This window comes from Nannobrachium achirus (genome assembly GCF_963921795.1).
Source record: "Nannobrachium achirus genome assembly, chromosome: 4".
Lineage (NCBI taxonomy): Eukaryota > Metazoa > Chordata > Actinopteri > Myctophiformes > Myctophidae > Nannobrachium > Nannobrachium achirus.
In genome coordinates, this window is record NC_137813.1 from 33480115 (window position 1) to 33502823 (window position 22709).

General features: G+C 42.9%; 1 protein-coding gene across 1 annotated transcript in view; it reads right to left on the reverse strand.

Annotated features, from left to right (window-relative positions):
• Positions 1-20292, reverse strand: part of slc29a4a (solute carrier family 29 member 4a) — a 37164-nt gene extending 16872 nt beyond the window's left edge. Inside the window, exons 1-8 of the mRNA XM_080724093.1 lie at positions 20065-20292; positions 16826-16883; positions 16051-16266; positions 14108-14239; positions 13408-13521; positions 8535-8663; positions 6457-6531; positions 4723-5003 (exon numbers count right to left, since the gene is read on the reverse strand). Of these exons, the coding sequence (XP_080580219.1) occupies positions 4723-5003; positions 6457-6531; positions 8535-8663; positions 13408-13521; positions 14108-14239; positions 16051-16264 (945 nt within the window). The 5' untranslated portion in view covers positions 16265-16266; positions 16826-16883; positions 20065-20292. The remainder of the gene's footprint in view (positions 1-4722; positions 5004-6456; positions 6532-8534; positions 8664-13407; positions 13522-14107; positions 14240-16050; positions 16267-16825; positions 16884-20064) is intronic.
• Positions 20293-22709: the final 2417 nt, after the last annotated feature.

Genomic DNA, 22709 nt, shown 5'->3' on the forward strand with positions numbered 1-22709 from the left:
AGACATTACTCTGAACTTGTACAGAGAGACAGGCAGTGAGAGCAATATAATGATAATATAATATCCATACACAATCCTTTTTGTGTTGGCTCCCAGCAGAAGTCAAACATATTGTTGTTGGGCGGAAACCCAAGCTCTTAATACGTTTCATTGGTTAAGCAATTTACACCTTTCAACCTGGTGTACCTATGTTGGGTATGTCATTACTGGCAAAAAGTAAAAAAAAATATATATAATAATTCCTTTTTCTTTGCCTTTTCTATCTTCCAGTAACTGACCTCCGACACTGTCCTCCATATTTGTACAACAGAAAATATGTGATCTTCCGATCAACTTGAGAAAAATGCTTTATCAATTTCCTAAAAAACAGCAACACAGTTTTGTTTCAGGACTGTAGGATGAAAACGGAGTGAGACAGAGAATGATAAAATGAGATTATCTTAGAACAAACCATATTAGAGATAGTTATCCCTCAGTGAATGAACACATTCTCCCGTAACAACTCTCACACACACTTTGCGCAGTTAACTTTCTTTTTTTCTCTAATAGCTTCCCGTCTGAGCCTGACATTGGTTTTTATAGAGACAACCATTAAAGTGAATAGTGGTGAGGTCCTGCAAGCTGACGTAACCCTGTTAGAGAGAGACAAGCCACCCTGATGCATGATGGCAATAAGCCAGAGAACCAGTTTATTTACACATATAGTAGTCTCTCTCTCTCTCTCACACACTTTCTTCCGACAATTATTCTCTTTTGTTTCTCTCTTTTTCACTCTCATTTTCTCAGGTTTGCATTATGCACATGCACATCAGAATAAACACAAACCCCAAATCACAGAACCACGCACAAGTGCACAAATGAACCAACGCACGGTCGCACGCACGCACGCACGCACGCACGCATAAATGAGTGGGAGGGGTAGCGCAAGAGAGAGTAGAGAGCCATTAGTTGATTATAGGTAGTTGTGGGCCAGAAGGAACCACTCTCCTTGATTATAACATAATGCAGAGCAGTCCTTGTATCCCCCCGGCAACAAGAACAAAGAACTCCCTGAATCAGCTTGCAGACACAGGCTCTGAAACACACCCACACCCACAGAGCCACAGCAACACCCTCAGTGTTCATTTAACTCTGCAGAGTGTGAAAATGGACCTGTAAAGATACATTTGACAGATGATTTTGTTGTGCAGCTATGTACAAACACAAGTGCGCATGCACGCATGGATGCACATGCACACACGTATGTACCGGTATACGCTCGCTCACTCACTCACACCACACACATGCACGGACGCACGCACGCACACCTACAGACATGCACACTTTGTACAGTCATACTGTCAAAACATTTGACCTTCTAGATGGGTTCAGCAGTGTCTAATATACTATAACCACATGAACATCATCTGCAGTGTACTGTATATCTATACTATAATTTTGCGAATGTCTGAGTGAGTGTCTGTCTGAAACCGCGTTTCTCCTCAGTGGCTGGAGCAATTGATCTGAAATCGCATCACCATTAGCATATGAACACACCTGACATAACTGTGAAGCCCGTTTGTCACTTTCACAAATCATATGCTGTATATTAGCATTTTTATGGTGTATCTACTATCTATTCTGCATCTAGCATGAGGCACATCTATTCTGCATCTAGCATGAGGCAAAATGTTTAACCAGCTCTGTGTGTGTGTGTGTGTGTGTGTGTGTGTGTGTGTGTGTGTGTGTGTGTGTGTGTGTGTGTGTGTGTGTGCAGGCAGGCGGGTGTGTGTGCAGGCGGGTGGGCGGGCTGGTGGGGGGGGACAGTATCTCTGTAGCCATTAAACAAAACGGGTTTCTTACATTGATGCTCCTACATCATGCAAGCACCAGTTAAAGTTACTTTCCATCCCTCATATACTGTGTGCACAGTGCACATCCCATAACCCACCCACACACTGCACATCATTTTGGAGCTCATATCTTTGAACGGGTAAGGACTAGTAACCATAACCTAAGGAATTGCATGGCCATAATCTAGGAAAACCATTTTAAGTAAACACAAGCTCATACATTGTATATTATATGATGAATTATAATATGTATATGATGTATATATAATCAAAGCAGAGGCATTTCTGTGTGTGTTTCTGAGACTGATGCAGATAAAATAAAAATAAGAGAAGGAACTGTGGTTAAGTGCGCTTGCCAAAACGGTGGCCATGAGTCCATGTAGGGTTTAGAAAAACTGTACAAGAAGAAATACATCCAATATGCTATCAGGAAATACTGTCAGTTGTTTTGCACATTAAATCTTGTTTTTGTTCCAATACCCAGGAGGCTGTTTATATCACGTAACCCAGAGAGGCTGTGCTGGATTTGCTGGTTGGTTGTCAAAATAAACGTAATACATTTATGCTATTTCAAAGATACTGTAGACATCCCTCTCAGCTAAACATTGCAGACACAGGCACCGAAAAACACCCACACCCACAGAGCCACATTAACTTTGCATGGCGTCTGTATTCAAGTTAGTTTATATAATACAGCATCCAGGTGAATCTGCTCAGATCAGCCTACGATTCTTACTATCCTAGATTCACCACAACTAAACTGTAGGACACAGGGGCCTTGTACAAGCCCACCATGAAAGAACAAACACACACACACACACACACACACACACACACACACACACACACACACACACACACACACACACACAGCCGTGCACACACACGCACGCACGCACGCACGCACGCACACACACACACACACACACACACACACACACACACACACACACACACACCATACTGAGTCATACCATACTGAGTCATACCATACTACATAAACACAAATAGAGAGAGACAGAGTGACAGATAGTGACAGAGACATAAAGAGAGAGAGAGCAGTGTGATATCTGGAGGTGCTGTATGTTGGTTTGAAGGTGGTCCTCTGAGGCTACTGTCACTCTATAGCAATTCTAGTTTACAAACTGCTGCTCTGAACTCTGAAGTCCAGAGAGTATTTATCCTCAACATTTCAAGGTCCCAGCAGGAGTAACGTTCCCTCTTCTTCACCACCTCTCCTCGTCTCTCTATTACATCATTCAGGGTTTGGGTCAAACATATCTCTCTCTCTCTGTTATAACCCTTTGTGCATGCTATCTCTCCCTACATCACATATTCCATCTATCCATCGACTGTATCAGTCAGTCAGTCAGTCAGTCAGTCAGTCAGTCAGTCAGTCAGTCTGTCTGTCTGTCTGTCTGTCTGTCTGTCTGTCTGTCTGTCTGTCTGTCTGTCTGTCTGTATGTCTGTCTGTCTGTCAACCATCCATCCATCCATCCTTTAACTTGTAATTCTTTACCCCATCCCTCATTCTCTCTGCGTTCCTCTGTATCTCTCTACCTACTGTATCTTTCTTTGGTTTGCATTACTGTTCGTTTGGCCACTGCCTCTGTCTTCTGTACTTCTCGTGTTCTTCTCTACTGACATTGGTTTCATTTATTTTCCACTGCCACAAAATGTTTTCCTTCCCTCCTCTGTTTCACTTATCTTTCTGAGTCATCCTTCCCCTATTACCCCTCCCTCGCCTACCTCACCCTATACTGTAAGTTAACCCCCCCCCCTTCCTCTATCTCCCTCTCCCTCTCTCTCTTCCCACCTTTCTCTCTTTGCCCCCCCAACCCTCTCTGTCCGTTTCTCCCTCTCTTCCCTATCTCCCTGTCTCTCTCTACCCTCTTTCTCTCAATTCCTTCTTCAGTATTCAGAGTGGCAGCCAAAACCTGACGCATTACCCAAGCACACAGCTTAAATAAATGATTCTGTGCTTGACGGGTACTTACTCAAACAGTACCATCCTCCACACCTACGCATATACACCCTAAACTAAACTGCTTAAACACGTCTGTCCATAAGGACACACACACACACACACACACACACACACACACACACACACACACACACACACACACACACACACACACACACACACACACACACACTTGAACAGGTACACAATAACACACATTTTTTTGTCACACACATACAATGGCACACACTTACAAAGTGACTCACCCTTGCGTGTGCACAAATACACACAGTATACTTCTATAGCAAACAAAGACAAATACCCATGTCTGAATCACACAGTCCCTCTCAGCAAACGGTGTACTTGCGTGACCCTGTGCGAGTTTACCCTCCACATGAACCACATGAACCCTATAGTGTATCTATATTCTGGGCATGTTATAATGTGCGTCACAAAAGCAGGGGCGTCAATTGGGTATGGCAGGGGTATGCAGCTGCCATACCCTGGGTCCAGGGGGGAAAATAAAAGTTACTTTTAAATATAAATCCATGAATGTCTCCTTGTCTATCTGTGCTGGTTATTATGTTGTTAAATTACAGTAAAATAACTACAAATGCAAGGTAGGTTAACAAGGTATTATAATTATATTCTCCACACTTGTATACTCCCCATCTTGACAAAATGGTATATTCCCAGGTTCCGCAAGTCAGCTGCACAGGTGCAATTCATTATTGTTAATTGTGGCACGTTTACTAACATGCCAAGTTTAGGTGCACTTGAACAACCATTTGCACGCGCGAAGGCGCGCGTGCAAGACACCAGTCATGTTGCCATACCTTAGCTTTTTCTGAACTGACGCCACTGCACTGTACCACACATCACACATCCCTTGTGCACGTTCACAATATAATGATGACAAACCACCCGAAAACTTACAAATCTTATTTCCTCTGCGCTGACATCGTGGTGGACCCTGTATCCGGTCCCGTTATCGCGGGGGTCATGGCCTTTGCCCTGACCTTTGCCCTGGACCTGGTGGGTGTAGTAGTGGACGAAGCGCGAGCGGCGGACCACCAGATGGAGCAGGAAGCAGAGCATCTCCATGGCGATGGACACCAGGAAGAAGATGAGCGTGTTCTTCCTCTCGTCCTTGATCAGCAGCTTGGTGAAGATGCGAGACAGAGAGATGATCACCCCCGCCGTGCCTGAGAGAGAGAGAGACGTCACAAACACTTTCATTACTTATTCATTTGTATGAATTAAGGCCCGGGAACGCAATGTAACCATTATTTTATGCTTTAGCTATAAAAGAAATAGCAGATATACAAGCTCACAGCGTGGCACAGAGTGCCACGCTGCGAGCTTGTAGATCTGCTATTTTTGAAAAATCTTGAACATTATTTTATACACAAGTCTTTGAATGTTTTCGACCCGATAAGGTTTCTTTCTATGTGAGTGGTTCTCAAACTTTTTCACGTCAAGGACCCCCTGAGTATTTGGCCGCCAACCCTGTCTCAAAATATTATGTACCAAGGGACCCCCCAGAAGCAAATATTTGAGTTACAAATGTTCACTTTTAAAAAGATACATTCAAAGATTTGCACACATTTTTCAAACATAGCAGATCTACAAGCTTGAAGCGTGGCACTCGGTGCTGCTCTGTGAGCTTGTATATCTGCTATTTTTCCATAGCTAAAGTATAAAATAATTCCAGGTCTTAATGAGTTAAATTATTCAATGGATAATCAAATGGAGAAATGAGGGAGAGAAACTGAGAAAGGGAGAGAACAGAAATCTGAGCATTTAAAGGGGAAGACCACCCATTTTCAATATTGAGCTATGTCATTAATATACCTTAGAGGAGTTGTGTGGCGAAAAAAAAAAAGTTCCCCCTCTTCTGTATTGCCTAGAACTGGAGGATTGATTTTGGGGTTTGTATTGCAAATCACAATGTGATGACATCACACTTTTTCCACTCCTCTACGGTATATTAATGACATAGTTCAATATTGAAAATGGGTGGTCTTCCCCTTTAAGGATGTCAGGAGGGAGGGCAGAGCAGAGAGATTGACAATGAAATATTAGAAGCAGGGTCTAAGTGGGCTCAAGGGACCCTCTGCGTTCCTTTGAAAAAAGCAGCTGCACACGCGCAGATTTGAGTGCGACTGTTCCCGCCTAACCTCGGTACGGCGGGACGTCTGGTCAATGTATTTCAATGAAACGAAGAAAGAGTGTACAAATGGAACCAAATGAACCTTATGGGTCTCTCAAGCGTTATGGGGGTCTTTGAAATGATGATAACTTTGATATCCACTGATCTAAGACAATGAGAGAGAGAGAGAGAGAGAGAGAGAGAGAGAGAGAGAGACAGACAGACAGACAGACAGACAGACAGACAGACAGACAGACAGACAGACAGACAGACAGACTGAGAGATATACAAACACTCTTCCACAAAGTAAATATCCCAGCTCAAGAGAGAGAGAGAGAGAATGTGTGTGCGTGTGTGTGTGCGTGTGTGTGTGTGTGTGTGTGTGTGTGTGTGTGTGTGTGTGTGTGTGTGTGTGTGTGTGTGTGTATGTGTGTGTGTGTGTGTGTGTGTGTGTGTGTGTGTGTGTGTTTGCGTGCGCGTGCGTGTGTGTCTCTCTCAGTACTTACTCTCTCCAGTCATCACCCCCTGTGTGTAGCGCTTGGGCAGCATCCCCATGTAACCATAGAAACTGGACTGCTGCACTGGGAATGAAACGAGGATGTTCTTATCAGTGCAAACAGTGGAGTGAGAGAGTCAACACTTTAATGACACCATGATTAACACACGAAGCTCATTGAACACTGTGAGTCCAGTGAGTCCAAACACAAGAAATAACGGGAAACCCTAGCGCTTAGGGATGGGACGATAAGCGATATTATCGTTTATCGTGATAAGAAACACTCACAATTATGGTATCGTGGAGATTTAATGTATCGTGATATCGTCCTCCATCATGCACTGGGATCAATCCAGCTTTTATTTGCCAAGCTATATATCCGCCTATCCGGTACCACTTATATTAAACCCTCTATAATTGGTAAAAGGTACTTATACGTACTTGATATAGTTTTTTACTCTCTATCAAATGTCTTTGCCAAAAGAATAGCGGATCTGCAAGCTCACAGACACGTTGTGAGCTTTTAGATCTGCTACTTTTTGGGCAAATGTCTCAGGATAATGGATGTTGGGGATATTTTGATTATCATGATAATATCGTAATTGTGATCTTTGGTCACAATAATCAATATGAAATTTTAATATCATCCCATCCCTACTAGCGCTACGTGTCAGTAGGGATGGGTATGGCTATGTGCTATATTCCTACTACAATACTACAGTGGGGAAATGCAGTTGTCAGTGTAAAGTAACATCGGTAGCATCAGTATTAGATTAAAAATAAATAAATAAATAATAACATGTGTGTCAAGAAAATCTTTCTTTACAATCTTTTCTTTTCAAATCTGTAAAACTACCAAAGACTTTAAAGCTATACTGTGTAAGTTGCTCAACTAGTGGTCAGTAGCGGTATTGCTTTTTTCGGCCGTTTTTCGGCCGGAGTCGTCGCGGACCACCGCCGCGGACCACCGGAGCGGCACCGCAAACCACCGCAACCGATAGTAATCCGTGGAGGGGTAGAACGCATGGTAGAACGTAATTTTCTGGCCAGGATTTGTGGATTAAGAGGTTAAAATCCTTCACCATGGTAAACACTGTAGCCAAGCGGAGGCGCTTCCTGGAGACCAGAGCAGATAAGCTGTGATTGGCCGGTAGTGTACCATGTGTGCATGATCGGCGATGTGATTGGGCAACGTATACACAACGTATACAGATGATGCAGATTACGTCATTTTGGCGCGAAATCCCGCCCCTGTCACTGCTAAGAAGAAAACATATAAAGAGAAGGCTTCAGAAGCTGAAAATAACGGAGTGGGTGTTCTAAAACTTTAGCGATTTAACAGTTAGGACAATTTTAAGATTTGTTTTATAAAAAAAGTTACATGGTACAACTTTAAGGTTAAAATACCACCACTGAAGCCTGCTTAATACTTGGACTGTTGTATGCCGGTGTCGGGTGCTGAAAATAGCAGATCTACAAGATCACAACTTGTGATCTTATGGGTCAGATATTTTTGGTGCAGGAAAACGTACAAATTGAGCGGTGGAGTTGAAATATTATTTAGTCTACTATCAACTACAACCAGTAAGACGCCTAAGGGCGACAAGTGACCACGCCATGTCTTGGCCATCTGGCCAGTGATGTATATCGGACCAATTACCCATATATGGAGACCCCTGGTACCCATATATGGAGATCCATGTACTGTATATGGAGATATGCTGTGAGACCCCAAACATGCTTACTCAATTATTCGTTATGTGAAAGTCCTATGACGTCTATGACATCTGACATCATAAATACAATCCCTTTTATGCCCATATATGGAGATCCCTGTCTGTAGCCACACAGACAAGGGCTGTCTTGGCCATCTGTCTTGGCCATATATGGATTCTGTTAGTGTGGTACCGGTATGTGGCCGATGTGGCCTCCATATGGGCATTCCCATATGAAGTCCTGTTAGATATGAGCTTAATATTGATGACATCAGGGATCTACATATTCTGGTAGTGTGGTTCCCCTGATATCACAGTGATATCACAGTGATGTCAGAGATGAAAAAACAACACATCGTGTGCTTGTGATTACCTGTACATCCAAAGGCCACCACCCCCACTGAGATGAGGTTGAAGACGTAGGCCTGTCTGATGGTGAACTTCTCCAACCACACATCAAACACACTGATGAAGACCAGAGGACCCAATGCCAAGATATAACCTGAAGGACAGAGAGCAGTGGATAGTACTGGGGGTCCTTGGGGGTGGGGGGGGGGTCCCCAGCTAAACTAGTTCATATAGCTTCAAAATGGGTTCAACCCAGGGGTGTCCAAAGTGTGCCCGATGACAAATGTTGTACGGCCCATGGCTTCATTCCAACATTGTAGCCTACTATAAACAGCCCGCCAGCACTGTCAAACATGAATATTGTATAGTTACAGCTATTTTGTTGTACCTTTTACCTTGCACATCTGGTAGCATTTGGTGATGTGAGTTATTTGTGATTTGTTCAGAGGACACACCTGACAAAAGACCATTAATATGAAATATTGATTTTGACACAGTAAATATTGTAATTGCGATGCATATGTAAGTGACTTTGTTATGGTCCAACCAAAAGTAAATTTTGTCAGGAGATATAGTCGGCCCTTGGGTGTTTTAATATGTTCTAATGTGGCCCCCTTTGAAAAAAGTTTGGACACCCCTGGTTTAACCACTTTAGCCCTATAAACACTGGCTATTTTCAAATAATCTTGAAGAAAAATGTGGAATGGTTTTGAAACATTTTAACAACCCAGCCACAAACCCCTTAAGGGGGGTTGTGGCCAAATTACAATCCTTGACATGAATACATTCTTACAAACATGAAATAGAGGGAGAGAGGGAGGACAGAGAGATGGATAGAGATAGAGAGGAGAAAATAAGGAATAGAGAGATAGACAGGCTCTAACCTTATCACACTGTGTGCACACACACGCACGCACGCACGCACGCACGCACGCACGCACGCACGCACGCACGCACACACACACACACACACACACACACACACACACACACACACACACACAACAAATGCCAAATCCGAACCCCGACCTGAATATTTTAGGAAGGGAAGGAAAAAAGAGAAAACAACGTGCGATATGTCTTCTTATTTCTTATTTCACTGAACCGATTATTTGTCAAAGGTTACAATAATTCAATAGACAGGAAGTCAATTAGATGAACTACAAGCACACTCCAGGCGAGCATGGATAAAGGTTAAAATGTCTTTAATGTCTCATGCCACATACTGTACCGATTTCCATCCGCAGTGGGTCTTCCTCAGAGTGTAGCTAAAAGCCCTGTAGTATCAAAAGCGGTCGCCATTCTTTGGCGGTTGCATTGTTTTTAAAACTTGTAAATGTTAAAGGCCTTTAATAAAAAAAAAAAAATCTTAAACCTTTATCTCTGCTTGTCCACAGTGTGCTTGGAGTTTGCCGAATTGGCTTCCTTTCATCTATGGATTTTTATTGACTTCATGAGCATCTCTTGGAGCACCTGGAGTTGTCACTTTATGAACTCTAACCGAGAGCACTCAGGTTGTCCTTGTTCTTTAATTCAAATAGTGTTCATTCATGCACTTGTCCACCTGGCTCCCATTGACTTCCATTACATTCCATCAACTCCTCTGCTCCAGTTTTGTCTCCTGGTGCTTAGAATGTGACATATCTGACCTCTCCTTGCTCAATATTCTTCTTGATCATAACCAGGATGGTGCAGTTGTTAACGCACTTTGGTCTAACTGTCAACTTTCTAACCGTCATTCTCAATAAAGAACCATGTATATGTACTATGTATGCTGTGAAATACAGTAGCCCAGGGGTCTTCAACGTTTTCAGGCCAAGGACCCCTTAGTTGAGAGAGAGATGAAGCAGGGACCCCCACAAGCTTTTCATAGATTCCATATTGTTTCATTGTTTGACAGCACAATCGTGGATATACTGTACAGTACAGTACAGTACAGTATAGGGCAGTGTTTCTCAATCTTTTTTGGCTTGAGTACCCGCTTTCCATGATTTCGGAATCCAAGTACCCCCTTTACCCGACAACAACATTTTGCTTATAAAACTGCAATTAAAATATAAATAAATAGTGTTATATGATGCTATGATAAACCCCCATTTCAAGAATATAAAATAACAAATAAGAAATGGGGTGAAAGAGTTTCAGACAGTGCCTCCTTTTCTTGTTTTCAACACTGTGGTCATAATATTTCAGTCAAGTTTTCATGTCAATAACTTCCAAACAACTTTAAAACATATCACAGTTGCCTGGTACTATGTAATTTGGGTTAACAACTCAGGCTCATATCACGTTTCTCCATGTGTCTTCATTAAACATAACAGTAAATGTTTTCCCCCTCCTAATTCAATTGTAGTTAATTCTTTCACTATGAACAAGCATGACTGTCTCCACCAGCCGAAGGCATGGGGGAGAGTATGTTTTCCCCTCCGTCCGTGCGTCCGTCCGTCCGTGCGTCCGTCCGTCCGTCCGTCCGTTACCAGCTAATCTCCGGCGCCGTTGGCCCGGTCGCTGCCAAACTGGGCACACACACTCCCTGGATACCAATTCAGAACCTCTGCCCCACATTTTTCACATGGCCCTGTTCTAGCGCCACCAGGAGGCCGTTGTTTGCAAAACTAACTATTGCCAGTACTCCTACAGATTTTGTCCAAAAATCACGCAAATCGGTAGACATTGTCTCTACAGTCAGGTGATCGACATGGATCTGTCCGATTTTCCATATTCCATCCTGATTGGCTAAAACTGGCTTCCAAAGTTAGCAGGATTGGTCAGTTTTGAATAAAATGCCTGAAATCATGAACGCAGTATGCGATTTTGGTAAAATTGTGCATGCACATTCCCAATAGGCAGAGGAATAAATGCCACTTAAATGTTTTCAAATCGGCCTCATGGTGGCGCTATAACAGGCCGATTCGTGTTTTTACCTATAACTCCACTGATCAGTGTACAACTTTGTATGTGCACTCCCTAGAGGCCAAGGAAAAACCTTTGCCCTGCTTTTTTCACATCTGCCTTTTATAGCGCCACCTGGAGGCCGACTTGTGTAAAACACTTTTTTTCCTATTATTCCTTGAGATTTTATCCAAAAATCATATAAATCAGTACACAGTATCTCTATAGTCATGTGATCAAGACAGATCTGTCCGATATTTCATATTCCATCCTAATTGGCTAACATTGGCTTCCAAAGTTTGCAGGATTGGTCCATTTTGAACAAAATCACTTAAATAATGAACGTAGCTTGTGATTACAGAGAAATTCTGCACGCACATTCCCACTAGGTCAAGGAACAAATGCCACCCTTTTCACATTGGCCTGTTATAGCGCCACCAGCAGGTCGACTTTTTCCAAACACATTTTTGGAACAAAATGCCTCAAATGCCTCAAATACACGTAACCCCATTTGAGAAACACTGGAAAGGTATACTAAATATTAAAACAATCCCAATGGGATGAATATATGTTTTGAAGAGGTGCTGGTGCTTCAATAATACAGAATAACTTTATAAGATCACAATAAATAAAAAATGATAAGAAAGTATCAGGACAGAAGCTTGTTCCCTTCAATAATGTATAGGTACCAACAAGGGTACATGAGGTACAGTATACCTCCAAAATAATTATTGAGAGACCAATACATTATTTAAGGGAACAAGCTGCTGTCCTGAACCTTTTCCTTTTTGTTTGTAATGTATGTATTAAGACAATAAAGTACATACATTAAATATGTATTCATCTTTCCTCAAATAGCAAATGTTGTCATGGCCGACAAATAAACAACAGAGAACATCAAAGGGGAGAAACATTTCTACACCATGGAAAAGAGTCCCTTGTGGTCTCATAAACCCTGACAGAGACCCTGGTTTTAATCACTGCAAGGCTGAAACTACAAGGAAGAATTATTGCAAAGTGTATTATTCACTTGTCATTTTGTTCTGCATCGTCTACCCCGTAGCACTAGACTAGAGTGAGTCCCTGGGGGCCCTTTCAGAAAATGAGCGGAATAGAATTAGCATACTGAAGGAAATTTAATCAGCATGAGACCATGTTTTTATATTAGGGTGTCTTCCGCAAAATGTATTCTGCTTTTTGGGGAGTATCTCAGAGAAAGAATTGACTCTCTGCATAGAATGTTAATTTAACGCCATTAAGTGTACGAATGGAACAGAAAATAACATTTTCAGGTGCGATTCCAATTGTATTCAATCAAGGAGAGTGAACCCTACAAAGCAAATGTGTCAGCTTTAATTTTATAATGTACCAGTTCCAATTTTGTCTGCATATTTATTTATTTTGCCATCAATTCCAATTTCACTTGTTTATGGTGAATTCTGTAAGACCTCACTCTCCTGATTGAATGAAATTGGTATCTGGACCTGAAAATGTATGTTCTGTTCACTAAAGAGCTGGAGAGATGGGAGGCCCCTGTTACTGAACAAACACTATAGCCTTTTGTAACTTACACCAGTTGTTCTCAGTTTAGTTTTTTAACATACTGTATATATGTTATATTAATGTTATATTATCATAAAAGTCTTAAGTGTTTTGGCAATTATTTGGGGGCCTACTTGCAATACCCCCACGGCCCACTGGTTGAGAACCACTGACTTACAACCCCTTTACGGAGGATTTGACTGTCGTACGGTATGCCACACCTCCAGTATTGACTATGCTTACAGTAGTTCAGTGTGGTATGAAGCACCGAAAATGGCCGACCTCCAAGCTCACAACGCGTCGCAGCGCGACGCGTTGTGAGCTTGGAGGTCTGCTATTTTCAATATTTTCACCAAAAGGCCCTTTTAGAAATGTCAGCCCCTGCCTCTCTAACATTCTCTGCACGTCCCTGTGTGTGGGATTGCTAAGTGGTGACATTTGACAGCAGCTGATGTGACACTCACCCACTGTGATCCTGGTGTGGAGGCTGAGTCTCTCCACCAGCACGTTGTTGAGGATGACAGCCACCAGAGCCACCATGATGTACGTCAGACTCATGTCAAACACGATGGACGTACCTGCAAGTACACACACCACAGTGATGCAGAGCTACAGGTTACACATACAGGCATTATAGGCAGTGGAAAGAGTGTACCTTAAGCTTCCTCGACAGTGACGATGTGTTTGTGTGTGTGCGTGCATGTGAGAGAGAGAGAGAGAGAGAGAGAGAGAGAGAGAGAGAGAGAGAGAGACTGATAGTATTTAACATTAGGTGTACCGTATATATTGTGTAAGTACACGCTTGCGTGCGTGCAAACTCATACAGCAGAAATCATCATCAGGTTTGATGGACAACCATAAAAGCAAGCAAATGTATTTATCTGTCCATACGTGTGTGCGCCAGTGCATGTACAGTATGTGTGTGTGAATCTGAGTACCTGTGAGTTTGTTTGCGTGTATGTATGCATGTGTGTAGTAGTCTGTGTGCATGAACACAAACAGCATTTTAAATTGACACTTGCGCCACGCTATTTTTGAAAAATCTTGGACATTTGTGCAAATCATTTGTGCAAATCTTTTTCTGGGGGTCCCTGGCACAAAGTATTTTTGAGACGAGGGGTCCTTGACATGAAAAGGTTTGAGAAGCACTGTTTTAGTTTCTACCTTCAAACTTGTGGTGCAGGTAGTCCACATCAGTGATGAAGCTGTTGTAGGGAAGCAGGAAACCCACTCCAGCCAGCAGCATCGCAAAGTAGATGCCATGGTAACGGTCGTCAGGAATCGGCTCTTCAAAGGCTAGGTGGGGCGGAACGACAACAGGTAGGAGAAAGGGGAAAGAGGTGGACAGAGATTAGAGAAGAAAATATGGTTGGTTAGCCCAGTGTTTCTCAAACTTTTACATTTCAAGGTCTCCCCTTAACTCTGGCAGTGTACAAATGGAACCAAATGGACCAGTTAGGGTTCATTTGGTTCCGTTTGTACACTGTCAGAGTTACATACTTGTATGGGTCCATTTAGACCCCCCCTAAAGGAACCCACAGAGTCCTCGCTATAGGCTCAATAACAGTCTCTAGAGAGACCGTTATTCGTATTTCTTATACTAAGGGTGTTTTTGTGTCTCCCCCATGGGGGGCGAGAATAACTGTTGCATGTCATCCCCCTCTCTATCTCGCCTTTCCTATCACTCTGGACACTGACTATCTGAAATAATCTTAACATTCGTGGCAGTGAGATCTTAGGGGAGAACATTGGTGTTTGTTGGTGTTAATCAAACAATAATGCTGTCATTTATTATTTGCTAATTAATAACGGTAATCAAAACAACATGCATAAAAACGATTGTCTGATGCACAGTGGGAACACAGTGCTGTGATTGCACCTACAGCAGGAGCAGGATTGCAAAGACATTGCACTATGCTAGAAAGAATGTTGTCTCCTGGCATCACTAGAGGGTAAAAAGCTTCCATCGATTGTGTATCCTCTCCATTCTGTTGCCTACACTCTGAGTAGTCAGGGAATATTAATAAAAACCTGGGAATAAATTCCTTACCAAACGATTTATTCACCAATGTGTTTGTAAAGGTGTCTATAGTAACATATCTAACAAAGATTGAAATTCAACATCCCTAGGAAAATCTTTGACAGCTAGGGTAAGTATTGGTCTCATTCACTCATATACACTATACTATAAGGGAAAAAATTACTCCCCAAAAATATGCTTTAAGTGGGATGTGAGGGGTCTAACTAGGTGTTTTTAATTATTCTGAATCCATTGCAAGCATTTGTTTTGCACGGAAAACATTCATTGGGCTAAAAACAATAAATAAAAATGATGGTTTAGTGATGAGTCATCACTTTTCACAGTGGTATGGGGGTCCATTTTTAGCCCAAGGAATGTTGTTCGTGCAAAACAAATGCTTGCAATGGATTCAGAATAATTACAAACACCTAGTTAGACCCCTCACATTCCACTTAAAGCATATTTTTGGGAGTAATTTTTTCCCTTAGAGTATTAGTGTATAATAAGTGAATGAGACCCAGAATTACCCAAGCTGACAAAGATTTTCCTAGGGATGTTGAATTTCAATCTTTGTTAGATAATATTATGTTACTAGACGAACACATTGGTGAAGAAATTGTTTGGAAAGGAATTTATTCCCAGATTTGACAGGTATTCTGCTAATTTTCCCTAACTAGAGGCATAGACAGTAAAGGAAAAGGAAACAGGGCAGGCAATAAACAGATAGACAGACAGAGAATGGCAGACGGAGAGTGAAACAGAGGGGAACACTGAGGTAAAGCAATGACGTGGGGGCTGTAGGGGCAGTGGGGAGGGGTTTCTTTAGACCTTGCTGTTTTGTCCTTGGTCGCTGATTTGATTGACCTGAGCATGACCTGTGTAACCGGGCAACACGCCAATTTCACCGTAACATGATTAGCACCCGTGTTGTACAAACGGCTTCCTGTGTCACAGTCTGTCCCCTCAAAATGCTATTTGCTTTATAATGTCCCATGTGTCTGTCTGTCTTTCTATCAACAATCTATCTATACACGCAAACACACACACGCACGCACAAACGCACGCACGCACACACACACTCACTCACCAGGCTCGGACAGAGCCAACACCCCTCTCTCCGGGGCGTCTTTGGTGATCTCCTCCTCCTCCAGCTGATAGGAGTCAAAGCTGTAGCTCTGCACCACGCTGCTGCTCTCCCTCCCCTCCCTCCATCCCTCTCTCCCTGGCTCCCTCCATCCATCCCTCTCCTCTGGAGTCTGAGCCGGCGTGGGCCTCCGGCGCTCTGCCCCCACCGATCCCATCACTGCACGAGGACACGAGGACACGCGCACACAGACACACACACACACACACACACACACACACACACACACACACACACACACACATACACACACACACACACACACACACACACACACACACACACATACACACACACACACACACACACACACACACACACACACACACAGTACACACGCAAGGATGAACACTTCACCCTGCTACAGACTCTGTCAAGGTCACACAGTAAAATCCCCAGTGTTCATTTAACTCTAACTATAAAAAATCACACCCAATGTGAAGTGAGCGGTGGTCGTGCTTGCATAACATCTTCAGACTAGGATTTGAGTCTAGGATGTACAGGCTATGCTACACACACACACGTTTTGCGATGGCAAAACGCTGAGGAAAAAGGCTACAGACACACGCACAGCCACTCTATGGAGCGGTTTACCACCGCTCAAAAATGGATCCAAATGGATCATTATTTTTAAGAGTTGAATGAATGCTTGGGGCTTTACAGTGCAGGCACTACATCCAATCTGGGATACACATGATGAAGAGAGAGAGAGACACACCTGGCAGTTTGTTGTTGGTGGAGAGGAGAGGCAGGGGACCTTGGGGGTGATTGAGGACCTGTGAGCACAAACACAACAGGGAAACATGAAACAAAAAATCACCAAAACAAACTGTCGCTTTATAGGTGATATCAAACTTTACAAGTCATCGTGTTTGTTTGTGTGTGTGTGTGTGTGTGTGTGTGTGTGTGTGTGTGTGTGTGTGTGTGTGTGTTTGCATGTGTGTGTGTGTGTGTGTGTGTGTGTGTGTGTGTGTGTGTGTGTGTTTGCATCTGTTCTTGGGTTTGTGTTTATTTGCGTCAGTATATGTGTGTATTTGCGCCAGTGTGTGTGTAGTGTATAAATGATGTGCATTGTGTGTGAGGCATACGTAATGAGAAAATGAATGAATTAAATGCATGATTGAGTGACAGAGAAGTTGAGTTAGACAAGCACGCATGCAGCCTTACACTCCCTGAATACCTAGTTCACTGTGTTGCCAGGACAATAGCCAGATCACAAAATAACAGAACAGAAAACATCATAGACACAATATGACCCAAAAGATTTCTATATGTCATTGGCAGCATGGACCCTTTTCCCAGCAGCTATCTCGACAATAGGGCTGAGCAATAGATTTATATTGATACTTTGTGTTAAAATCTCCGTCTTAGCAGCTGGAATTAGTACAAAATACAAGCGACATAGTGATGTCTAGCTGGCTAGCCCTCATCCCAACACCAATTCAATCTCTTTGTTGCTGGCAGCCTTTTATACTCATCTGAAGGCTTGATTTGGACTCCACCAGGTCAAGGATAGATTAACAATTATACAAATACATCTAACATTAACGCTCACAAAATATATGCAGCAGATGTAATAACATTAACTGTAGGTGCGGGTGTTTCCTTCACTGTAGGTGTTTCTGTGTGCCAGCATAAAATTAAATGTACAGGATCTGTCCAGCTGACACTCCGTAACACGTACTTCATTAATGTTATTCGCATCAGCTGTATTTACCTGTAAACATATTATTTGTAATATAACACAGTTACACCTCATGCATAAATACATGAGTTGAGACAAAGACATGCACAATATGTATTAGGTATAATGTATTTAGATGTAAAAGATGAGCTATGCTGAATCATTCATTGGCGACATTAGAGCATTATAGAGGATGTGTGTTGATCCTTTTTTTTTAATATAGCACAGATACAGAATCAGTGTTATGTAATGATATCATCCAAACAAATAAAAGGCATATTTGGTCATAAGAGACATTTGGCAAAAATAACTTGTAGATCTGCTATTTAACAAGAAGATATTTGGTATTGGAGAAAAAGGAGGGAGCCTGGTATATATAGACCCCTGGGGGACTACAGCCAACAAAATATATGTGTTTTTTTTATGTGCTTCTGTGACTTAAAACACTGGCGCCTCAGGCTTGAATGTGCTTGCAGTGTGTTTCATAATTATTTTCAAAGTGTAAAGGGAGACTGTTCCCCCATTTTATATGTGAAGGATAGACTCCCATGTTTTATTGTGATGGAGTCATATTATAACAGATCTGTCTGGGATGGATCCATATGGCTCAATAACAACCATTCAGCTTTTAGAGTCACAGAAGAAGGGCTAAATAGCACAGTATTGTCACAATGGATTATTCTGGAAGGGTTATTGATTTTGTTTTTGGTAAACTCACACACACACACGCACGCACACACGCACGCACGCACGCACGCACGCACGCACGCACACACACACACACACACACACACACACACACACACACACACACACACACACACACACACACACACACACACACACAAATGCAGGCATGTATATGAGACACATACACTGTCACACAATAGATCACTTTAAATGAGTATTGATATTGTCTCCCTCTGGAAACAATACCATACACATGCACGCACGCGCGCACACACACACACACACACACACACACACACACACACACACACACACACACACACACAGAGCGAGAGAGAGAGAGAGAGAGAGAGAGAGAGAGAGAGAGAGAGAGAGAGAGAGAGAGAGAGAGAGAGAGAGAGAGAGACTGTTCAAACAGTAACACAGTACAGTGCTGTCACCAGAGCTAATCAGGCTGCCTGCCTCCTCTGTATCCCTGTGTAATATAGGCTTATGGACGGTACAGTTGGTCTATCCATTCTCTAACAGTCAGGTCCTGTGTAGGCCTGCTGTTGGCCTATCCATTCTCTAAGAGGCAAAAAGGCTCAGTCAGGTCCCAAACGATGAAAGCGGGGGTTAAAGGCATAGATATTAAGGTAGAAGGCAAACATTCAGTGCTTTCATCCTGCCCAATTACACAATTAGGCATCCAATGCAGCAAATGTGCGCGGAGACTACATATAGTGACTAAAGGTTAAATAGAGACGTGGTGTTTTACTGTCTGTAGGCTTACTATTCTAGTAATGAATGACCTGATATAGCTGCTGCTGCCTTTTGGCAGAGTGACAAGGCTAACTAACAGCTTAGGTCGCCTAAAAAGGCCTATTTTTTCAGCCAGCAGGTGGCGATCAAAGCCTTTCACAGTTCACACACAGTCTGGAGTAAATGGACCCTGGACCATGCCCTGGACAGTCAGCAACAGCTGCAGACATAATTGAATGTAGGCTAATAATATGAATACGTTTACACACACAATTCGTGAGTTACCAAAGTAGGCTAATACACGAATTTCAGCCATTCATTCTATTTCAGGAAAGGTCAGCAGAAGCAAATTCTCTTAATTTGATATATTCTTTTTGTCAGACGAGAATGTGTGGGGGAAGCGCCGAAGCGGAAACAAAAAACAAAACGAAAAAACAAAAAAAAAACAAAGAATGTAATGTTTAGGGTGCAAATTAAGCTTGACCACAAATTAAAATAAATCTATGCATATGCCTATTTAATACAAGACAACATATAGCCAACACACGCTTCTCTTAAACAAAAGAAAATCACGGTCATGCAGGCTCAGGCTGCAGCCTACAGTACACGCTCTCACCCAATTAAAGCTTAGGCTAGGCATATCCAATTCATTTTTTTCCATCATAAGAAAAATATAGGCCTACTATATCCCGCAAGTGGAACGGTAAAGGAAGGTTTGTTAATATTTTTGCAACGGCTGTTAATTATTCCACCTATTGTCCCCTGAACAGTGAACATCGGCGATCAGCACGGGGGGAAAAACGGAGAAAAACAGAAAAAGAAAACAAACAACAGGTTATTACCACTCGATCCTCTCTCTCTCTGTGTGTGTCCGTGTCCCTCAGTCCGTTTGCTCCCTCGGCTCTAACCTGGACCGTCAGTAATCATTGTTGTTGTGCACTCATCCTGGTGTTGGTGGTGTGGTGGTGGTGGTGTGTGGTCAGGGTGGTCGCTGGTCCTCCTCAGCCTCCTCCTCTCTATAGTGTCCAACAGAGGGAACTCCCGGACGGGCGTACGGACCGCTGCTGCGCTCTCCCGTACGCACGACCACAAGAAGAGGGAGGGGAGGGGTTCTCTCTCTCTCTCTCTCTCTCTCTCTCTCTCTCTTTATCTCTCTCAATTCAATTGAATTCAAAGGGATCTCTCTCTCTCTCTCACACACACACACACACACACACACACACACACACACACACACACACACACACACACACACACACACACACACACACACACACACACACACACACACACACACACACACACACACACACACACTATCTGATCTCAATCCAACTGGCTGTAGGCTATACTGGAAAATCCAGCTACCTTAAATAGCCTACACTTAAATTAACTCTGAAATAAATGAACATTTTGATTGATTGAACACAATCTCAAGTGAACACAGGATTTGACAAGGCATTCTGTGTAATAATAATACACATGATCTATAGAGGCTATAGGTTATGAAGTTACATAAAACTCGAGACAAATTTGCATCAAAGAATCAAGGAGCCCTGATAGCAGAGGTCATTCTCTGTCTTCAGCCTCAACTCAGGAACAAACAGAGCAATGGTTCTCAAACACCCCGGTCCATTTCAGAGTGGGGGTTCTTTTTTTTTGGGGGGGGGGGGGGGGGGGGGGGGGGGGTTAGGGTCCCTGGTTTGACCCCACTTTGAGAAGCACTGGAGTAAGGGAGGTTGGGTTGACCATCCCTCTATTTGTCTCCTCTCCTTGTTTGTCTGACCCACGGGACTTATTGAGTGCAGCTCAGCAGTGATGGATTAGATTGGACTGATCAGCAACAAGATGACACCAGGAAGGAGGTCCTGTGTGTGCTCCAAACAGAATGACATGCAGGTCTCTCTCTCTCTCATTTACTTTTAACATTCCAGGCAGTTACTTATGAATCAAAAGAATAAGCGTGCGTGCGTGCGTGCGTGCGTGCGTGCGTGTGTGTTGTGGCATGGCATGCACATGCACACAGTTCTACACCTTGCCATGAAGCTATAACAAAGCTTCTCTATATGATTGGCAGTTTAATCAGTTCAGTTCAGTATGCTAATGCTTGATTATTGGCAGGAGTTTCATCATATTGCATACTCCCACTGTTTCCACAGCAGTGCAAGGGCAGATGGGAATAAGCTAAAAGGAGCTATGGGTTATAGGCATGCTGTCAAGAACAAGAGATACATCTGGAGCTACTTCAATCCAACCGCTCTGCTTGTGTGGTGGGCTGAGTCTCATAGACGTGAATTGGGTTGTGGGTTTGAAACCTGTCCAAGGCATGCATTCTGAAGAACAATTGCAAAATGCAACAGATTGTCCATGTTTAATTATAAAAACACTCCTGATGAAGATCCAGACATGATCGAAACTTTGATGCAATAAACAGTGGGAGGAAATTAGTAGTAAATTAACACTGACGTTGGAATTAAGCTGATTTTGGGGGCTCGATTTGGGCTCTCATTGTTTATAGCACATCAACAAAAGAGAGAAAGAGACACACCAGGATTTGTCACAGCACAGAACTGTTAGGCCACAGTTCCAACTTGGATCTGTGATGAGATACATTTGAGTGAAATCCTGCAACCATACAAGGAATATATTGTCTGGTTTACCTGCCTGCTTGTCTGTCTGTCTGTCTGTCTGTCTGTCTGTCTGTCTGTCTGTCTGCCTGCCTCTCTGTCTGGTTGTTTTCAGCTGTCTGCCTGTCTTTTCTCTATGAATTGAGTACAAAAGGACCCCAACATAAACAAGCCATTGTGCTTTCTTGGGTTTAAATCCTATTTGTAGACTGTGTATCTGAACTGTACTGTCCTGTGCTTTTCCTATGCGAACTGCTAATAAAGTATTCAATCAATCAATGCCTGCCTAGCTATCTGGCTGTTAGCAGCTGGCTGCATTGGCAGCATGGCTGCCAAGCTCTGTTTGGCTGTTTGTAGCTGTCTGTCTGTCTGTCTGTCTGTCTGTCTGTCTGTCTGTCTGTCTGTCTGTCTGTCTGTCTGCCTGCCTGCCTGCCTAGCTCTCTGTTTGGCTCGGTGCAGCCTCTCTACCCCTGTCTTGCGGGTCTGCATTTTTGCCTTGCTGAATAGTAAAATAATCATCTTGTTTCACCCTACAGCAATCTATGGTGAGAAGAATGTTTCATTAACAGACACCTGTGTTGGTGCAGAGGTGTAGGTGTACTGTCTGTATGTACACGCACGGATGCACGCACACACATGAGTTTGTGTGTGCGTGTGTGTTCCATAAATATTTGCTCCTGAGGCTCTCTGTTATGAATTTGTAAAAAGGCCACGCATTGTTGCACCTCTCTCACTCAAATGGAATTATTTGGTGTCAGACCAATCCCCTGCAGGATTGCCGGGATCACAGTGTTTGTTTGTGCTTGTCTATTTGTCTGTATGGTTTGACCTTTGTGAATACCTGCATAGCGTTGTTGAGT